At 42.5% G+C, this 14,978-nt stretch overlaps 1 protein-coding gene across 3 annotated transcripts in view; it reads right to left on the bottom strand.

Annotated features, from left to right (window-relative positions):
- ARHGAP26 (Rho GTPase activating protein 26) overlaps positions 1-14,978 on the bottom strand; it is a 533,008-nt gene that overhangs the window by 115,336 nt on the left and 402,694 nt on the right. For all 3 annotated transcript variants that reach the window (XM_050962626.1, XM_050962623.1, XM_050962625.1), the window contains 2 exons: positions 12,055-12,113; positions 9,229-9,334 (listed from right to left, as the gene is read on the bottom strand). In XM_050962626.1, coding sequence (XP_050818583.1) covers positions 9,229-9,334; positions 12,055-12,113 — 165 coding nt within the window. The remainder of the gene's footprint in view (positions 1-9,228; positions 9,335-12,054; positions 12,114-14,978) is intronic.

Here is a 14,978-nt window from a genome sequence, read left to right as displayed (position 1 = left end):
ATCAAGTTACGGTCATGAAGCAAGCCACAGTTGAATCTAAACTAAATCCTTCATCTAGCAAGGGAGTGGAGAAATAACATCTAAGACCAGTGATTATTAACAGAGGCAACTGATCTAAATGAACAAATAATAATTGATATCTATATTGTGCCTTCCAATGCAAATTACATACAGGTGTGGTACTTTTGCAGTACAGCCATCTATGGGGTTGAAAATAGCAACAGGTAAAGAACAGTGGAGTAGGGAAATTTCGATTGTTGACACCAAATAGAAATCTTGCAAAATGTGCATTGACTCATGAATGCCCACCCCCACAAACTAAAGCATTTAAGAATCTATCTGAAAGACCTCCACTTAGTAAGCCCTATAGAATATGATGTTATATTATGAGCTCGGGGAAGGAGAACAAACTAAAAGTTGACATGAACACATAACTACTCTGGTACAGTGCTACCCAGAGGAAAAGCCCTGGCAGGCAGAAAGGTTGGTGTGGCAGCTTTCACCAATAGATTATCATCTCATTCCAAGGGCAGATGTGCCTGCCTGTGCTCAGTGATCATCATGCAAATCAGACCCAAATTTAATTGTTGTGAACTTTTACATGAAACTTCTCACACAAAAATACTGAACATTAAAGCTTGCTCAGTGTGGGAACCCCAGTGTGTTCCAAGAAATCTGAGATCTTCTGTCAACAATCAATAGGCACCTGTTTTAAAGGGCCTATGCATTCAGCTGAGTCTGAAGCAACATAGCACTACAGGAATTGCGAGACTGGATCAGTCTCACGGTCCATCCAATCTAGTATTTTATCTCCAGCAGTGGCCAGCACTAGATGCTTCAGAGGAAGGTGCGAAAAACCCTGCAGTAGGCAGATGTGGGATAATCTGCCCTCAAAGCAACACTCTTCCTAAATTCTGGTGGTTAAGATTTGCTTAAACTCTGAAGCATAAGCTTTTAAATGCCTTCAAAACCGTTTTTTTAAGTATTTACTATAAGAATGCTGAATATTGTTATAGGTGTAAAACTCCAAGCCCCTTTTTTAATCTTGCTAACTACTTGCCCTTCAATGTTATACCGTGGCAATGAGATCTACTGTCCAACCATGCATTGTGAGAAAAATTATTTCTTATCAGTTTTAAATTCGTCACCTTTCAATTTCACTGCATTATCTCTTGTTCTTCTATTAGGAGACAGGGTGAAAAGAAGTTCCTGATATGCCTGCTGACTACCTTTCATATCAGCCAGGATAGGCACAGAACCAAACAACACTGAAGCAATCTAATGAGCTATATTAACCTATGTTTGAACTATGATTACACCTCTACCCGGTTATAAGGCCACCCGATAAAACACGAACTCAGATATAACGCGGTTCCAAGCAGTGCTCTGGGGGGACGGGGCTGCACACTCTGGCAGATCAAATCAAGTTCAGTATAACGTGGTTTCACCTATAATGCAGTAAGATTATTTGGCTCCCGAGGACAGCGTTATATCGAGGTAGAGGTGTACTTCTAATGGTGTGATTCTCTTCTTATTCCACAGTCAGAGTAAGCATCGAGGAGATCATAACCCAAGATCTCTCCTAGGAGTTAATCACAAACTTGAGCAGGTCCAGATCTCTGTCCAGGGCTGTAATGTGTCTCAGTCCAAAGGATTAGGATATGAGTATCTGGCAAAATTAAAATGTCCCACTGAAGTGGGAAAGAAAGAATAGAAATAGAAGGAGGAACTCTGTTTAATTTTTCCATGCAAGGTCCAGAGAGTTTGGTTTGCTATTTTCTTTTGTACACCAGATTGGGAAGAGAACGTATGAGAGAGAGAAGCATCCGAAAGGCCCCAGAGACAAGTGGAAATTTCCAGACTGTCCCAGACAAGAATGGCTTTCTGGAAATAGTGTATAAACCCAACAAATGAACAGTTACCAATCAGCAGCATAAACAGCAGCCATGAGGATGAAATCAGAGCCTACCAGGCCAAGAAGAAAAAGCCTGATTGCTTGCTGCACCTTGAGGGGAAAAAGCCTCCATGGTAAAACCTCTGCAACAGCTCATCTTGTTGAACAGGTGCCTCAATGAGAGGTTTTACTGATCTAGTCCAGAAATGGGCAAACCACAGCCCGCGGGACTTTCCTGCCCAGCCCCTGAGCTCCTGGCCCGGGAGGCTAGTCCCCAGCCCCCCCTGCTGTTCCCCCTCCCCCACAGCCTCAGCTCACTGTGCCACTGTCGCAATGTTCTGGGCAGCAGGGCAGCGTGCTCCTTGGGCAGCACAGCTGCAGAGCCACGGCCTGACCCGGTGCTCTATGCTGTGCGGTGGTGTGGCTGACTCCAGCCGGGCAGCATAGCTGCCTGTCCTGGTGCTCTGGGCGGCGCAGCTCTAGCGCCGCCAGCCACTGGTGCCCCAGGCAGCATGGTAAGGGGCAGGGAGCAGGAGGGGGTGGCTGGATAAAGGGCAGGGGAGTTCAGGGTGGTGGTGTGAATAGGGGTCGGGGAGGAGCAGGCGTCCCAGGGGACAGTCAGGAAGGAGGTGGGGGTTGGATGGCGCGGCAGGGGGCAGTCAGGGGAAGGGGTTCCGGGGGCAGTCAGGGGACAGAGAGAAGGGGTGGTTGGATGGGGCAGGGGTCCCGGGGGGGGTGGGGGAGAGTCAGAAATGAGAGGAGGGGTTGGATGGGGCGGCAGGGGGCAGTCAGGGTCAGTGGGCAGACAGGGGACAGGGAGCGGTGGATGGGGCAGGGGTCCCGGGGGGGTGGGGGAGAGTCAGAAATGAGAGGAGGGGTTGGATGGGGCGGCAGGGGGCAGTTAGGGTCGGTGGGCAATCAGGGGACAGGGAGGGTTGGATGGGGCAGGAGTCCCAGGGGGGGCATTGGGGGTGAGAAGCAGGGGAGGTCGGATAGGGGGCAGGGGGCTATGCCATGCCTGGCTGTTTGGGAAGGCACAGCCTCCCCTAATCGGCCCTCCATATAATTTCTGAAACCGATGTGGCCCTCAGGCCAAAAAGTCTGCCCACCCTGGTCTAGTCACTTGCTGAAAGTGTAGAGGTAAGTGCCATACTCAGTACCAAGGGGGAACATGGCCTCTATCATGATATTTAGGTCTGCCCAAAAGCAGGCCTGCAGCGTTGTCCATTTCCCCTAAGTGCAAAAAAATAATAATATGCTACCCAGGCCAAAGATATGACTATGCAACACAAACAATACAGCAAATGCTATATTTGTTCTCAGCTTCTCAGCCTTGGTTTCCATTGGTTCTGCACATGGCCCTGGAGGACTTTCTTGCCAATGGCCCTTTAGTAAGAAAATGATTTAAGACCTTGATAAAAGTGTTTGGAATTAGTTTTATTCCCACTTCCAGTTCATAGCCCATCCTCCTATCTTCTTTCATTCTAGCACAGCCCCACAGGTACAGGCTAGAGAGCTGTAATGTAGAAAAATCGCTGAGTAACCTCCACTCTTGGCTGACATCAGAGAGCTGCTGCCTTGCAGAACCAACGGAAACCAAGGCTGAGAAGCTGAGAACAATCTGTGCTACAGGTAGTGATCACTACTGTGTTGGTTAGAACACGAGAACCAAAAATACACTACGGTAGCAAAAAGCAGAGGGGGTTAGTCTCTATTGGCCAGACTGCAGCTGTGAATGATTAAAGAGAATGAATCCTACTAAATGCACGTACACACACTTTAGACACGATACATTTCATTGTTTTGATCTTTCACAAGAAAAGGAAATAGATGCACAGCCCAGAGAAAATGGCAAGTCTGTTGCCTCAGACTGACAGGAGATGTTTGCAGACAGAAAGACAAACATCAATGGGTGATATGAGTCACAAGGGGAAACATGATCAAAATTGCAGCAGGAGCCTTGGATGAAAGGTGCTATAGAACTACAAAGTATCTATTAACGAGCATGGTTCTCTTAGCTACAACAAAACATTCTCAAACATAAAAATAAAGCAATGAGACTAAAAATTCTAACTCCTGAAATGTAAATGGATCAAATCTTCCTGTTCTGCTTCTCCAAAGCATTTACCATATATACTCGTTCATAAGCCGAATTTTTTTAGTAAAAAAGGGAAGCACCAGAGAAGGGAGTCAACTTATGAAGGGGTATAGAGAGGGAGAGGTGGGACAGAGCCGCTCCCCATAACAGAGGGAGCAAGGATAGGCAGTAGAGCCAAAAGGGAAGAGGCGGGGCCAGAGTCTCTCCACTTCTGGCCACGCTGGTCTCCCCCTCAGCCCAGCCCCCCCTGGAGCAGGCTATGGCCGTGCTGCCCTTACCCCCACGCCTCGGAGCAGGCTACGGCCGCGCTGCCCAACCCGGCCTCCCAGAGCAGGCTGCAGCCAGGTAAGAGACATTCTCACCTGGCCCTCCCCAGATAAGGTGGGAAAGGATGGGATGGGGAGAGCGTGGGGGTCCTGGGCTAGGGGTGGGGTCATGTGAGGGGTGGTCACAGGGGTTACTCCCCTGACCCCTAGCTTCTCCCCCCAAAAAAGTTTCCCCACCAGTTGCTGTCCCAGCCCATCAGGGTAAGCAGCTGGTGCACTGGAACACTTTGTTTACTTAGGTTTACCTCTGTGCCTGTGGACGCTCGAGGTAAACAAACCACCTCAGCCCACTAGCGGCTTATCCTGATGGCCCAGGAGTCAAAGTTTGCTGACCCTTGAATTATAGGGTCGACTTATGAATGAGTCATAAAAAACCATCCAATATCCATCGGGGGGGTGGGGGAGTCAGCTTACAAATTAACCAGCTTATGATTGAGTATATACGGTACTTCTTATTTAAACACCTGCAGAGAGGAAAGAGTGAAATCTGGTTCCAAAGACTGAGACGTAGTGTAATTAGCACAGTTTCTTGGACACCTGGCAACAAAGGGCTTGACTACACTTTGCTTTGCACTGGTTTAACTAAATTGGTAGAAAAAAAACCCATTTGATTAAATCAGTGTAACTCTCTAGTGTTTATGCATTTATACCGATATCCAAGTGTTTAAATTAGGGCAAAAACCTCAAACCAACCCTAAGGATAGGTGTTAGGGCCCAAGAGGGATTTAAGCAACAAAAAGGCTTAAAAATCTACAAGAAAAAGTGAGTTGCTAGAGTGGAGGATAGCAGATTAACCACTGCCTCTCTTCCCTCCACAAAGAAGAAAAATCCCAGAAGTTTTCTTTCTACAAGGAGACTTCTTAACTCCAGCTGATTTTATGCAAAATGTTTTTAATCTCATTCTGCTGTTTTGCCAAAAAAAAAAAATTTAAAATGTTCACAGATTTCAAAAATGTGTAACGTAAGTGCTTGTTTATGTTTCTATGCATAACAGTATTTGGCCCTTCCAAGTGGATAACTGTAACAGTATCAAAATTACAACCTTGTGTCAGACACCAAAATGAAAAACCTTTGGGGGGGGGGAGATCAATTTTATTTATCCGGACTCCACCCCATCCCCATCCCTACCTTGAAAACACACACGTCACTCATGAGAGATTCCCGGGCTGCTTCCTGAACTAACAGGGTTCAGCCCTGGCACAATTCTAACACTGCAGTGACCTACTTTGTAACAGACATTTCCATACAACCAAAAGAAAAATGAACTTCCAGCCAAATCGCCGTGAAGAAAAAAATGTGAAATGCCAGCACTAAAGTACTACACCACTTTTATTAGGAAAAATTAGTTAAAAAGTATCCACCAAAGTCTAAAGAGAGTGCAAGGATCGGCAGAATCCTCCTGAAATATGCAATACTCTTAATTGAACACTGTTTTTATTTCATTTTCTGCACCTGCTCTTAGCCTAGCATAATTCCTCCATAAACCCTGGAATCCAGAGTACTTTCCCTCTGAGGAAAGAGTTTGAGATGTAACAGATGGATTAAACAATAGAGAATTCTGTAACTCAAACAGTAGCAAGGTGTTCACAAGAGCTTTTTTGTTTTTTAACCGTTTACTTATTAAAATGCTTTGGACTTCAGTTAAGCTTCTTTGCTCAGCTTTCACACCAGCTTTGAAACAGAAACCCCAGGCACTTTGACAGGTCATCTGTGTCACTGTAACTTCTAGAGCTGCCTCTGCTGAAATGCTAGTTGGTAAATTCTTGCCGACATAGGCCAGAACAGCTGCAAACTTTGGGACAGTTCAAGTCAGCATGGGTTTTCCCTGCCTTCTACTGAGATACTCCTGAGTAAATCATAACAAACATCACTATCCTCCTATAGTAACAGTAAATCAAAGTTGGATTCATCACAGAAACAGTGAGTGTGCGCCTGTAAAAGAGAAATACAGGTTTAAACTATTAATGGACCAAAGATTACACTAATAGTATGTTCCAAGAAAACCAGGTCTGAAAGGCAAGAGGGAGGAGAAAACAGTGTTTGGTTGCTGTTGAAATAGTCCTGACTGCACATGCATCATATTTTAAATTATTAGAATATAAAACTGCCTGGAAAAAGGGACAAAAATATATGCAGCAACATGAATAAAGTAAAATGTGATAACCTAGCAGCTGAAATCTACCTAATTTTTTCATTTCAAGCCTTCTCATTCTCCCTGTTTCCTGTCTATGATTTGCTCTCTTCTGAGCATTCCCCAACACCCACCCTTCCATCTCCTGCATCTTTCCTTTTCTACTTTCTTTTAAGTGGTCATATAGCCCAATAGCAAAACCCACCTTCGCCCAGGGTTTGGAGAGTCTGTTTCTGTGCCTGTGCATGTTCTACTCTCAAGTACCACTTGCCTCACCCAAAGCTCCAGCCTCCAACTTTTAAGAGTCCAGCTGTATGAGAACCCCTCTCTAGCTTAGATAAGTGTTTTCGCATTTCCTAAGTAATACTGTACTTCACACGTACTAAGAGAGTTTAGAGATGCTTATGAGAGACTGATCTTTAATTTTTTAATTAATAATTGCCATGTCAAACTGTATTAGCCATTTTATTAATAGTAGAACTCTGCTAGTCCACATTAAGAGTTCTACTGCAAATTAGTGAGAAAGCAAACAATATGCATCAGAGATAATACAGCTCAAGAGGAACCCTGTTCATTTATTTGACCAATGCAGTTTACATGTATTTAGAGACGTCTATAATGATCTAGCAAAAGATACTATTTAGTGTGTTTTGTGAAAGTAGCAAAAGTCTCAGTAACATGAGGCCTCTCTGCCACACTCTACTATTAAATCTTTCCTGAGAAATTGGGAGAGACATTGGCCCTCTGCGTGTGCAAATCATGCAGTGTATGCATTAGCAAAGCGAAAATTATTCACTTGCATTAACAATCCAGGGGATGATTTCTTCTACCCACTGAAAGAATCCTGTCTGCTCTGTATCTCCTAAGCCCTAGAACACTGCCATATTTCCCTTTCCATAAATCATTCCAGTCCTCACGATGCACACTTCCCCTTCCCTTCCCATGGTGCGCGCACACACACACACATCTGCCTCAGCTATCCTCAGCAGATACTAAGTGAAGGATAAAGCTTAAAATCAATTGCACACCCATTTATCTCACTAAAGGTTCCCACTGGCACTACTTGTCCGCCTAGTCAACAGCCTCAGCAGTGAGGTCACAGATTGAACAGGCCAAAGGGACTGAACTATCCTCCTCTATCCCTAGAGATGGTGCCTCCAGGCCAGAGGGAAAATGTCTTTTAGTACAGCAACATATGCTTCACTAGACAAAGGCGCCACACATAGCAATGCGGGAGAAGAAATACTTTCATATGTGAGGATGACAGAAGGACTGTAATGAGTGCTGGCTATTTGATGAGAGCCTATGACCTGACTGTGTCTCAGGAATTACCGACAGGGTGACCCCAACCACAATGGATACCTTCTTATTTATAAGCAAAACTATACAGCTAGCTATTAATATTAGCAAGCACATGCAGGCACTGCTCCTAGGAATTCAGTGAATGTCTTTGCAGGCCCTTTTAGCTCACTACTCCAATTCCAAAAAACAAACAAAAAAGCAGCAAAACAGCCTTTAGTTATAGTGACTTCCTGCCTTTCCCTAGGAGGAGCTACGTAATGGGAAAAACATTTTACCCTTAAAAATAACAAATTCTGCCACACTCATATAATTTGTTTGTTTTTAAATCCCTTCTCTCTCTTAACAAAGCGCTGCTAAAACAGCACAAAGCCCATTGTGCTCTCCTGCTCCTTCCCTCCCCCCTCCGAATACCACAGTGATTAAAAGCGAGTTCTCCTTTAAATAAAACAACCACCACTAAAAAAATAATGCAAAGCACTGAAGCAGTCATGAGACGCCTTGTGCATATTTGGCTGGTGGAGTAGCTGGAACTCCCTCTCCTTTGGCTTGAGCCTGTAAGCATCTGAGGTTTTGAAACTACGATCTAAACCAGCTTTTCTGCTTTTTAAATAGCTTTGCTCTGGTTCCATAGCACAGGCACAAAGGTCGCAAGAAAGCATCTGGTGGCTATTTTTTTTTTTTAAACAGATAGCTTTATGCTTTCCCAAATTTTTATTGACGGCCCACTTAACTCATTCCAATGTTTCCTCGACTCCTTGATAATCTTTCCTGTATACATGGTGAAGGAATGACCAGGTACGATCTCCTATTCGTGAAGCTGGCATGTGAACTGCTCAGTTACTCTGGGTGGTGTTTTCACTTCTTTAAACACTAACCAATGAGATCTATGGCAATTATGAGGGCAGATTATAGGCCACCCCTATGACTGAAATCAAAACTTTACCAAACCCTCTGCCCCAAAACGTTTCAAGGTGACCTAAGCACTGGCAGTGTGATGAATCAGGCGGCCTAGGGACAATATATTTGATGTGGCAATGTAGTCTACCATATCACTGTGATAACTCTGATCTCCTTATGATTTTGATTCGCTTTTAACCTCCATTACTATGGCCTCTCCATTGCAACCTTTGTACAACCATTATCTATTAACCTGCCATTGGAAGCAATGGTACATTTCCATTAGCACAGCACGTGCATTCTATCTAAAACAACAACACAGCAATGAAGTGGGTAATGCAGACTGAAGCACCACAAATGCTGAGTGATCATATACAGCAGTCAGAAAGCTAGGATTTCTTTCCTACTGCATCTTCTCCATATCCTTCTTTGCATTAATGATTCTTTCACACATAGGTTTTCAGTTACCGTAATGCAATCAGATCTGACACAAGACTCTAAACACACAAGAAATTTTTCTAGGACTATTAACTTTTAGGGATGGTGGAAAAAATAAAGTATATCAAAGCCATATACTTACTTTGCCAAGTGGTTCATGAGCATCTGCAGCATCTGTCTGTTTTTTTCTGGGAGCCGATGAACAAGGTTGTGGATCTCTGAGATTCTGGATTCCTGATTCTCCAGCTCTGCATTGGGAAACAAGATATTATTCGACCTGCTACCTGCTTATTTTTATTAAAAAAAAAAAAAAAAAAACTAAAAAAACCCACCCAGATCAGGACAGAGATTCAATCAGAGATATAGGTGTCTTGAATACAGCTAGGTGGTAAATGGTTCACCAATCCCGTGAATATTTTCAAGATTTCAGAGATCAGAATGGCCAATAGCCAATCTACAGAGTCAGCCTCTGTCTCTCAATCCCTCCTGTCGGATCTGTTCCATTCTGTGAAATAATTAAGTATTTGTTGCACCTGACAGACTGGGCACTCAACTGAGATGCAGGTGACTCCAGTTTAAGACCATCCTGTGGGGAATATTTAAATTGTTTATACTAAGTGGAACAGTTCCCACAGGAGAGTGTGAAACTGGAAAGGAAGGACTTGAACCTGGACCTTCCACATTGTAACCACCAGGCTACAGGCTATTCTGGGGATGACGGGGAACGTCTATCTCTATTTCTTTTTACCCAGGTAGTCTCCCACGATGAAAACAAGTTTCTTTTAAAAAAGGGACACACAAACCAAAGCAGGTGAACTAAATGACTGAGGATGGAGGTTGACAAAATGCCAAACAAAACCAAGGCACTTGTGACCGGAGAACAGGCTGATTGTAATTCAAGTGGCTACCATTTGGCTAGCTTCAACAGAGAAAGCAACTCAATGTGCTTGTATAATAAATATTCAATCTCCATAAGGGTAACTTTAGCCTGATAACTAGAAAGGTTTTGACAACTGGTCATCCTTATTTCATTCACAAAAGTGGAAATATCTTAATATTTGCATTTCATTTATAGCATGAGGCCTTTGGTGATAAAGTCATCGGAAGCCATCTTGTTAAAAGCCTTCCCTTGGATATTTCATCCTCTCTTTCCCTTCTAGAAAGGGCAGGTTCAAATGGAGTCAGTTCAGCACATTAAGGCACCACATGAAAGACTAGCAATATCAGCAGGTACGTACCTGGTTTTTGTTTTGAGATTCAAGGATGCTAAACTCTTTACAAACAATTAACTTAACCTCACAATGGCCCCGTGAGTTTAGAACGCAACATCCAACCTCACAGAAATAAATCTGAAACATGGAGAATTTGAGTGATTTGCCCAAAATCAGTGAGAGAGTTGAAATAAGGGAACTGGAGTTCTGATTCCTGGTCCCAAACGCCATTCAATACCTCAGAACAGCACTGAACAACTTCATATCTACCAATGTCTGCAACTTAAATCCATAATTACACATCAAACAGAGCCCCTGCTTCATATAGTGCACAGAATGGACAGTGCTCACTTAATAAGCAGCTATTCAATATTTTTTATTTCTCCTCATTGTTCAATGTGTGGCCCCAGGACTTGTATACTCAGCACTATTCCCACTCTGTACCGAAGATAGAATTGCTCATTTCTTCACACATTTTTCTCTTTATAGACTCATCACTTCATTTCTGAGTGTTTTTCAAATATTAGCAAATTTATTTTCGCTACACTCCTGTGAGGTGAGCGGGTGAGCATGCTTAGAGAAGATGAAACTTTGGGGAATTTAGAGGCTAAAATCTAAGAAGTCTCCACCGAGCATGTATAAGCTACAATTTTTGAAAGGCTTACAACTTGGCCAAATGTGGGCAGATTTTCATAGGGACAGCAAAAAGTCACATCCCTGACACAAAAGCCACCCACTGACATCTCTTATTAAATTTCAAGTCCTCCTAAAAAGTATGGTGGCACTAGAGCTTTTGAAAAAAAAGGTAACCAGGACTTTTTAGATTGAGCAAAAACACCGCCTTTTTTCCTTGCCTCATTCTCAGAAATGCAGCACACATTTTAGCTGAAATTTTCCAAAAAAAGATCAGCCTGAGGGTACATACTTCATGGCAAATTTATGCTCAAACTGTTAAGTGTGACAAAATTATAGGCAACTGAAAACAGGGTCTAAAAATGGGAAGTGACAGGCAATCTCTGTAGGTGGTTGTACCAACCCTTCCTATAACTGTAGTAGGAATTTGGTATGCATCTGTGCTCTATAATGAGACTTCAATGACTAACATCCACTTGTCACTATCTCTGCTTAAATGAGTGGGGGATTCATTTCATGGAGCTGTATCTCCACTGCAATTAGAACCAAACTGCTACATAACAGCTGATCAGAACTATGAACCTCAGTGTTAAAACAGTAGGACTATTGAAAAGCAGTGGAAGAAAGGATGATAGAAAGAGACTACTGAAGATAGAACAGATTGAATTAGATTACTGGAGAAGCATGGCCTAATAAGTACTACTGTCACCTGTAAATCTGATCTACACATAGATTTCATACTGTGTGATTTTTTTAACTGAAGTAGTTATTGTGATACAACCCCTAGTGGGAGCACAGTTGTACTGATACAAAGGTGCTATGCAGAAATCAGCTATACCAGGATAAGCACTTTTATACTGATATAGCTGCCTCCACACTAGAATTGTACTGCTTTAATTATACCAATATACCACCCACCAGCACCTAGACTCTTTAAAAAACAGTACACCCAAGAACATGCACCTTGCATCTCAATTCCAATTTTGTTTTACAGCATTTACCAAAGTCTGTTTTGCATCAGGAGTTCAGCAGGAGAGTATTGGCATTGGGGTTACATTCGGTTGTTTGCAAAGGAATTTTTCTCTTTAGAAGATTGTCACAAGCACACATGCATAAAAACTTACTTGCTGCCTTGATGAAGCTTCTTTGAAACTGGTACATCATGAGCGGTCCAGGGAGCATTCTGGAATAGGAATAGCAAAACGTACACAATTGAGCAATAAAATAATCACTGAATCACTGAAAAGCAGCTTGGAGTCTGTTGTTCCCATAAACCCATTCTTAAATCATAAAGGACACAGCTAAGCAATACCAACTTTCCTAAGTAGTTTCCTCGCATCAGAAAAAACATAAGATACAGAGGGGGCTTTATTTTAGTCTTCCTTTCCTCTCTTCAATTGAATCAACTACCACTGCAGAATTACCAAGATATATAAAAGAAATAACAGGCCAAACTTCCCTATAAATTCTCAAAACCTTGTATTATATATAAACAAAATAGTAAGCGACTTGATGTTAAAATGTGTCACACAAAACAGCACTAAAATTCTAATAATCATCATTTACATAATGAATTTTCCACATCCACTCATTTTTGTGCCTTGGAAATCTTAACATGTATTTTGAAGGAAAGCCTGTGTAAACTTTGGTGCTGATGAAAACGAGAGACCAAGAGCACTGGCTAAAGCTATGCATGGCACATGGTAGTGCTGTGCAAATTCTCTGTGCAGATCCTAAAATGGATCGCAATCCTGTCCTGCAGCTTCTCTAATATTTAAGTCATAGGCTCCTCTCAGATTTGCCTATACACTTCAGTCCTGACCTGTGAAATGACCTACTATTCCAGTCCTGTGTCTCATACTCTCATCTTATTCCTGTGCTAACCGTTCATAGATTCATAGACTTTAGGACTGGAAGGGACCTCGAGAGGTCATCGAGTCCAGTCCCCTGCCCTCATGGCAGGACCAAATACTGTCTAGACCATCCCTGATAGATATTTATCTAATCTACTTTTAAATACCTCCAGAGATGGAGATTCCATAGCCTCCCTAGGTAGTTTATTCCAATGTTTAACCACCCTGACAGTTAGGAACTTTTTCCTAATGTCCAACGTAAACCTCCCTTGCTGCAGTTTAAGCCCATTGCTTCTTGTTCTATCCTTAGAGCCTAAGGTGAACAAGTTTTCTCCCTCCTCCTGATGACACCCTTTTAGATACCTGAAAACTGCTATCATGTCCCATCTCAGTCTTCTCTTTTCCAAACTAAACAAACCCAATTCTTTCAGCCTTCCTTCATATTCTCTAGACCTTTAATCATTCTTGCTGCTCTTCTCTGGACCTTCTCCAATTTCTCCACACCTTTCTCGAAATGCGGTGCCCAGAACTGGACACAATACTCCAGCTGAGGCCTGACCAGCGCAGAGTAGAGCGGAAGAATGACTTCTTGTGTCTTGCTCACAACACACCTGTTAATGCATTCCTTCAAAATACATGTTAAGATTTCCAAGGCACAAAAATGAGTGGATGTGGAAAATTCATTATGGAAATGATGATCATTAGAATTTTAGTGCTGTTTTCTGTGACACATTTTAACATCAAGTAGCTTACTATTTTGTTTTTGCTTTTTTTGCAACAGCTTCACACTGTTGACTCATATAGCTTGTGGTCCACTATAACTCCTAGATCTCTTTCTGCCATACTCCTTCCTAGACAGTCTCTTCCCATTCTGTATGTGTGAAACTGATTGTTCCTTCCTAAGTGGAGCACTTTGCATTTGTCTTTATTAAACTTCATCCTGTTTACCTCAGACCATTTCTCCAATTTGTCCAGATCATTTTGAATTTTGACCCTATCCTCCGAAGCAGTTGCAATTCCTCCCAGTTTGGTATCATCTGCAAACTTAATAAGCGTACTTTCTATGCCAATATCTAAGTCGTTGATGAAGATATTGAACAGAGCCAGTCCCAAAACTGACTCCTGTGGAACTTCACTCGTTATACCTTTCCAGCAGGATTGGGAACAATTAATAACTACTCTCCGAGTACGCTTATCCAGCCAGTTATGCACCCACCTTATAGTAGCCCCATCTAAGTTGTATTTGCCCAGTTTATCAATAAGAATATCATGCAAGACAGTATCAAATGCCTTACTAAAGTCAAAGTATACCACATCTACCGCTTCTCCTTTATCCACAAGACTTGTTATCCTATCAAAGAGTGCTATCAGATTAGTTTGACATGATTTGTTCTTTACAAATCCATGCTGGCTATTCCCTATCACCTTACCACCTTCCAAGTGTTTGCAGATGATTTCCTTAATTACTTGCTCCATTATCTTCCCTGGCATGGAAGTTAAACTAACAGGTCTGTAGTTTCCTGGGTTGTTTTTATTTCCCTTTTTGTAGATGGGCACTATGTTTGCCCTTTTCCAGTCTTCTGGAATCTCTCCTGTCTCCCATGATTTTCCAAAGATAATAGCTAGAGGCTCAGATACCTCCTCTGTTAGCTCCCTGAGTATTCTAGGATGCATTTCATCAGGCCCTGGTGACTTGCAGGCATCTAACTTTTCTAAGAGATTTTTAACTTGTTCTTTTTTATTTTCTCTTCTAAACCTACCCCCTTCCCATTAGCATTCACTATGTTAGGCATTTCTTCAGACTTCTCAGTGAAGACAGAAACAAAGAAGTCATTAAGCATCTCCGTCATTTCCAAGTTTCCTGTTACTGTTTCTTCCTCCTCACTGAGCAGTGGGCCTACCCTGTCTTTGGTCTTCCTCTTGCTTCTAATGTATTGATAAAAAGTCTTCTTGTTTCCCTTTATTCTCATAGCTAGTTTGAGCTCATTTTGTGCCTTTGCCTTTCTAATCTTGCCCCTGCATTCCTGTGCAGTTTGCCTATATTCATCCTTTGTAATTTGTCTTAGTTTCCATTTTTTATATGACTCCTTTTTATTTTTTAGATCATGCAAGATCTCATGGTTAAGCCAAGGTGGTCTTTTGCCACATTTTCTGTCTTTCCTACCCAGCAGAATAGCTTGCTTTTGGGCCTTTAA

Source organism: Gopherus flavomarginatus, chromosome 7, assembly GCF_025201925.1.
Source record: "Gopherus flavomarginatus isolate rGopFla2 chromosome 7, rGopFla2.mat.asm, whole genome shotgun sequence".
NCBI classification, from domain to species: Eukaryota; Metazoa; Chordata; order Testudines; family Testudinidae; genus Gopherus; species Gopherus flavomarginatus.
The sequence above is the reverse complement of the archived record's forward strand: the minus strand, read 5'-3'. Positions and strand labels throughout refer to the sequence as shown.